At 48.1% G+C, this 6,639-nt stretch overlaps 1 protein-coding gene across 1 annotated transcript; it reads left to right on the forward strand.

The window, feature by feature from the left end:
* The first annotated feature begins 997 nt into the window (after positions 1–997).
* Positions 998–2,494, forward strand: Rnase1 (ribonuclease A family member 1, pancreatic). The gene is made up of 2 exons (XM_005370986.3): positions 998–1,119; positions 1,812–2,494. The coding sequence occupies exon 2, from the start codon at positions 1,836–1,838 to the stop codon at positions 2,280–2,282; it is 447 nt and encodes a 148-aa protein (XP_005371043.1). The 5' UTR covers positions 998–1,119; positions 1,812–1,835; the 3' UTR covers positions 2,283–2,494.
* The last annotated feature ends 4,145 nt before the right edge of the window (positions 2,495–6,639 follow it).

Here is a 6,639-nt window from a genome sequence, read left to right on the forward strand (position 1 = left end):
TCAACATTGGAAGACTTAAGCTGCAGCATGGGGGCTGCTCGGCCCTTTCCACTGTTGCTGCCATTGCTGAGAAGAAAGTGGAAGCAGAAAAGGAAGGAAAGGAGCCCGGTGATGGTGTGGGCTTTGGTCTTTTCAACTACGCCTCTTTTGTTAGCATGTTTAATAAAAAACTGAGCATGTTCAAACACACGATGACAAGAAAAAATAATCTCCCCAGCAGTCTCATGCTGGCGGAAGAAAATGCCGGGTGGGGTCGTGTGGTAGCCAGGGGAAGCGTTGTCTCCTGGAGAGAGATAACTTGTCAGGCCACCTTGCAGGACAGTGATAGGTCAGGGATGGGAGGGGCCGCACTTTGATCCGGACTGCTTATCTGTGGATACCTCTTGTCTTCCATGTGAGCCTAAAAAGTTTGTGTCAGGACCCTGCCGATGGACTTGGGGGTCACCGGACTCCATTTGTTCCTTTTCCCAATTTGCCACATTGGCCACATTACCTTTCTCTGCTTTTTGCTATTGTTTGTCTCTTTGAGTGATCTATTGAGGATGATTGTCTGAGCCTGGCTTGGTGAGATTGCCACACCTAGACTTTGGCCCTCACTGCTCCACCAACACCAGAACCCTTGACCTGCAGACAGCTTATTCCTTCTTTCTCCCCCAAGAAAAGCGCTGCTGGGAGGCCTGGAATCCTGGCGACCATCAATCTGGTTCCGTTCAGAATGGCAAGGGACTTCCCTCTCTGTGATTCCCGAGATGGCTATGTGGCCTTTCAAACCTCCAGGTTGAAACTGGCGCAAACACTTGCTCACAGGTTACAAAGGCTCTGTGAAGGACTGCAAAGTGTGCATGCCATTGTCCCAGTGGCTTGCCCTGCTGCCCCTTGGGAATCAGCACCTGAGGTTCAAACTGCGTTCTCTCTTTCCTTGGCAGCCCTGGGGCTTTTCCCATCCAAGCTTATGATGCCCTTGTTTTTATCAGTCAGGTAAAATTGGCCAAGATTTACTTCTCCTGTTTTTCTTGGAAGCCAACCCCTTTGTAACCCATTTAAGCTCCACACCACAGGGACTGAGTGGCCGCAGAAACTAGCTTCCAATTTGCCCCGAACTTCAAACTCAAAGTTTAGGTAAGTAGCCCAGAGACTATTTCTGCTTGACAGTTAGAACTGAGAGAGTTGAGGCCAGTCACTTTTGACTGATACAAACTCAGGAAAGCTGGACCAGGCAAAAAACCAGAGGGAGTCAGGGTGAAGGCAGGGCATAGACAGGTGTAAGAACTAACTCATGGGGTGGGAAGGACAGAGTACCCAGGGTGGGGAAGGAAGTATGTGTCTTTAGAATACAACTCAATCCCTCAGGCCCTGTACCAAGTTCTCCTGTACTATAAGGCTGTCAACTACAGTCCTGGGTGTCAGGGATGACTCGGGAATACAATTTAGCTCACTACATATTCAGAAAAACCTTCTGACGAGCCATTTGAACACAGTGTACAAATGTGTTCTATTTTTCAAATGTATTTTATACAAAAGAAACTCCAGTATTCAGAATACTGCCAAGAATTTAGGTGACACAGCCCACCACCTAGAGAAAAGAAAGACTTCTCTTCAGTAAGTAATGAAGTAAAACAGTGTTAGTATTTGCATGATCTCTCAGAAAGGGTAATCTTCCAGGCTCACCCAAAGTGGAATTGGCCTGGGGAGGCTGAGGTGGGGGGAGTGTGCTGGGGAGGCTGAGGTGGGGGGAGTGTGCTGGGGAGACCGAGGTGGAGGCTGCAACTGTTCTGACAGTGTGTTCTTTTCTCTCTTCCTTTTCTTGTCAGGGTCCTCAGAGCAGCAAGGCTACAATGGCTCTGCAGAAGTCCCTCATCCTGCTCCCATTGCTTGTCCTGGTGTTTGGATGGGTCCAGCCTTCGCTGGGCAAGGAAACTTCTGCCCAGAAGTTTGAGCGGCAGCACATGGACTCAGCGGGCTCCTCCAGCAGCGCCACCTACTGCAACCAGATGATGAAGCGCCGGAATATGACCCAGGGATACTGCAAGCCTGTAAACACCTTTGTGCATGAACCCCAGGCCGATGTCCACGCTGTCTGCTTCCAGGAAAATGTCACCTGCAAGAACGGGAATTCTAACTGCTACAAGAGCCACTCCGCCCTGCACATCACTGACTGCCGTCTGAAGGGCAACTCCAAGTACCCCAATTGCGACTACCAGACCAATCAGCTGCAGAAGCACATCATCATAGCCTGCGAAGGGAACCCCTTTGTGCCGGTCCACTTCGATGCTTCTGTGTAGGGCTTCACCTAGGCTAAAGCAGTCAGATGTCCCCGTCTCCCCACCTCATCATGCCAGTACCTGCCCCTCCTGTTCTCATTCTTTCCCAGAAAGAAATAGTCCCTGTTCGGGCTTCCACGTGACCAAACACGCTTCTCTCTGCTGCTACGCTGTGCTCCTGCATGGAACAAAGAAAGCAAGGAAGCCCTCGCCAGAATGTGTCCCTTCAACCTGACACTTGCTTGACTTCAGAATCATGAAGCAAATAAAATTCTGTTCATTATATATTGCTCAGCCAGAGGTGTTTTTTTTTTTCGGGCAGTTCACAATGGACTAAGGACAGCAGGCAAGCCATCCCATGGGTCCAGAGCTTCCCCACTCCTGGCAGCTTTAATCATATTACCAAAACCAGAATGTTCTGCCTCTCCTACTGAGTGTTCATCCTTCTCCTACTTTTCTATATAGTAGGTCTAAAGTCTGTCTCAGCACCCAGTAGCCAAGTCCGTTGGCCCCATGCCAATACAGTCCTGCCGCCAAGAGAGTGAAAAGAACATCACTTTTGCTTCTGCCTTTCTGCGAGCTTCCTCTAGTCATGGTTCACTCCACGCTTTCTTTCTCAGTGTGAAGGAAAGGCAGCTCTGGCTCTTGCCTTTTCTCCTGCTTCCTCGGACTGATGCAGACCTGCCTGATGGGGAGAGTCGAAGACATGGGGGCTTCAGCCTCAATAACCACTCTGGGAGTCAGAGTCCAATGATGCTCTTGGGAAACAGTGAAGGTGGCACCGTCTTGGCCATGTGGGAAGCAGGGTGAAGGGTATTTCTGTAGCACTGGCCACTGTCACTTCTGAAACAAAAGGGACAGTTGTTCTGCAGATCAGTCAATGGATTTAGACATATTTGTGTTTTCTTCTTTTTAACCAATGATGGTTTTGAGCTTTTTTTGTTTTTGTGTTTGTTTGTTTTTAGAGGCAGAGTTTCTCTGTGTATCCCTGCCTGTCCTGGAGCTCACTCTGTAGACCAGGCTGGTCTTGAACTCGGAGATCCACCTGCCTGTGCCTCCCCAGTGCCAGGATTGAAGACGTGTGCCACCGCTGACCCCCTGGTGGCTTTGAACTCTTGACCCTCCTTCTTCCACTTTGTGCCATCTTGCCCCAGCTATTGTTGGAAGGAACTTCTTCCATGATTATCTTCCCAATTCTTTTTCATTCTTGTGGGGGAGGGGCAGTTTGGGACAGGGTTTCTTTGTGAAATGGACCTGGCTGTCCTGGAACTCACTCTGTAGACCAGTCTGGCCTCAGACTCTCAGGAATCAGCCTGTCTCTGCCTCCTGAGTGCTGGGCTTAAAGGTGTGCACCCCCCCCAGCTCCTTGTCTTAAAGGAGAAAAAGCAGGGCTAGATAGAATGATGGGTAAGTGGTTGAGAGCACTTACTGCCCTCCCAAAGGCCCCCAGTTTGTTTCTCATCACCCACATGGCAGCTCACAACCACCTGTAACACCATTCCCAGGGGCTCTGGGGCTCTCTCCCGACCTCTGAAGATATTTGCATGTATGTGGTGCACATAAACTCATGTAGACACATACACATAATTAGACATATAAGAATTAAAGAGATAGGCTTTATCTTTCAAAACAGTTTTATATCACATGCTAATCTAGCCACGATTGTCTTCATAACTGAACAGAGAACTTGTTCCTCTGAATGCATGGGGCATGCTCTACTGGTGTGGCGGCTGCGTGAGGGCTGGGTGGGGATTGCGTGGTGGCTCGTGTCTCATTCCTAGGGTTTCCTTACAAGTTGGGAAGGGCTTATTCTAAAAAGTCAGTTTCCTTCTTTTCACACCTGCCCTGCGTCTACAATGTTAGAAAGTTTAACCTGGCTCCAACTCAGCCAACTAAAGCTTCCTGTGCTCATGGTTCCCCGTGTGTACCACAGCTTCCTAACACAAGGGGATAGGTCTGTACAGTGGAGCATGGCCGTGTGTAGGCAGACATCCAGATCAGAAGGCAACAGGCAGTGGAAGTGGCACTAAGTGACCTCGTAGGCTGGCACAGCGACACACCTACTCCTGACGGTGCCACTCCCTGTGAGTTATGGGGGCCAGTTAGATTCACTCTTCCACAACACCCTTTATTGTGGGCTAAATCACGCTCTCTGAAAACTCATAGGCTGAAATCTTAGCCCACAGAACCTCAGAATATGACTGAGTTTGGATAGAGCCTTTAAAAAAGGTGACTAGGTTACCCTCTCTGAGGAGTGGATGGGGGGTGGTGTGGAGGGTAGGTGGAGGGCTTGGGAGGAGGGGAGGGAGTGGGAATGGGGATTGGTATGTATAATGAAGAAAGGTAGTTTGTTTTCTTTTAAAATAATAAAAGAAATTAAATAAAAAAGTGATTAGGTTAGAAATAGTTGATGAAGATAGATACAACCTGAAGGTTAGACACACAGCCAGACACCTATCACATGCATGCAAGAAGGATAGATAGAAGTTGATCATTTGAAAGCCAAGGAGAGACCCCCAGAAGAAATTAACCCTGCCAGCACTGTGACCTTGGATTTCCAGATTCTAGAATTGTGGAGCAACAATGTTATGATTCCCACTGCCTTGTTCTTGGAGCCCACAAGACTCTACAGTGAATGCACAGTGGACAGATTCATAAAGGGAAACCCATGAGTATACACTTATGGGGCACCCATTTTACAGAGCTGTGGAAAGACTTGTCTTTTAGAAAAGTCACTGTCTTATCTATGAAAACCTTGTGAAGCCATGATTCTTCCCTTCCCCAAACACCTCAGCAGTCTAACTTCTGCAAGGGGCCATGGAATGACCTTGCTTCATTCCCCTACACCATGAGGCCTTGGAGCGATTACATTCCCTCTTTGTTCTAACAGTCAAATTTGCATAGAGACTATCCCACAAAACTACCTGCTAACAGGCCACATAGAAATATCTATAGAAGACAGGCATGGAGAAGGAGGGTAGCCTGCCCCACCTTTGCTAACAAACAAATCTGCGCATCCCCAAAACTAGTTATCACCAAAGAGATTGGATGAGGAGGATGGGGGATTCCAGGACTCAGCGATGGTTAGCAACTTTATCTGAGGGTTTGGGAACCTATGATCCTCCAGAGGCTCCACACGGTGTTGCTGACCCTCCTTCACCCCAGAACAGTAGCTCAGAAGACTGTATCTGGTAACTACTCCTCTCCCACATGAGATGGATGAGTAGAAGGTATATCCAGAGAATCTTTAATTTAAATGTCCATGGAAAAGAAAGTATTGGGGGGAACTCTGCTTCATCTAACAGACTTATTTTATCTAGTTTTTTAATTGAAATTAGATTTTAAATATATATTCTGATCATGGTTTTCCTTCCCCTATATATTCTCTAGGGAAGAAACAAAACAAAACAAATTAAAACAAAAACAAACAAACCACCTCATATTATCTAAGTTGGAAAGATCACTGTTGTCAAAACAGAAAAAAAATCAAAATCCAAAACACCAAAAAGACAGTGACAGTCAATAGTCATTGTCAACCTGGCAGGGCCTGGGCTCATCCCAGAAGGCCCTGGGCATGTTTCTAGTTTGTGTTAGGTGAGATGAGAGGCGTCCCACTGATGGCCAGTGACATCCACAGTCTGACCAGAAAGGGGAAGGCCGATGGTGCCCAGCATTCTCCACCCTGCTTCCTGACTGCACACCCTGCACATCCAGTGTGGTCTCCTGCACTCGCTGCCACGCCTTCCTTGCGCCATAGGCTGTGCCCTCTGGAACCCTCCTGCATTCATTGCTTCTTATTAGGTACTGGGTCACGGCCAACAGAAAAGTGATGAGCACAGTAGGCGTACCTGTCGGCCATACTTGTAACCCCAGTGTGCACAGGGGCTCCTGACAAGGCTTGGCTGAGTTTTTCCCAGAGCTGGGAAAACAGAAGAGTGAGCAATGAGGCACCTGCAACTCCAGCACTTGCCAAGTGGATCACAATTCAAGCCCAGTTCTCTTTCCATAGTGAGTTCTAGGCCACTCTGAGGTACAAGGAGGGGTACTGGGGAACGGGATCAAATTTAATTCAGAACAAACAGAAGAAATTAATAAAAATCAGCATCTAAATCAATGAAAGAAAACAAACCCTATTTTTAAAATGTATTTTATGATGTGCATAGGTGTGTTGCCTGCATGTGTGTATTTTATGTGCATAGGTGTGGTGACTGCATGTGTGTCTGTGCACCATGGACACATCTGGCACACTTGGAGGCCAGAAAGGGTGACAGATCCCTGGAGCTGTGTTGCGGGAGGTCCTTCCGCTCCTCCAGCCTATAGCCTCTGAGATACCCGCCCATTGGGGCGTGGTCTCTCTCCCTTTAAAAAAGCGGCCACT

This window comes from Microtus ochrogaster, unplaced genomic scaffold (genome assembly GCF_000317375.1).
Source record: "Microtus ochrogaster isolate Prairie Vole_2 unplaced genomic scaffold, MicOch1.0 UNK91, whole genome shotgun sequence".
NCBI classification, from domain to species: domain Eukaryota; kingdom Metazoa; phylum Chordata; class Mammalia; order Rodentia; family Cricetidae; genus Microtus; species Microtus ochrogaster.

Coding starts and splice junctions, on each gene's coding strand:
- Rnase1 (XM_005370986.3), top strand. CDS start 1,836: ATGGCTCTGCAGAAGTCCCTCATCCTGCTCCCATTGCTTGTCCTGGTG.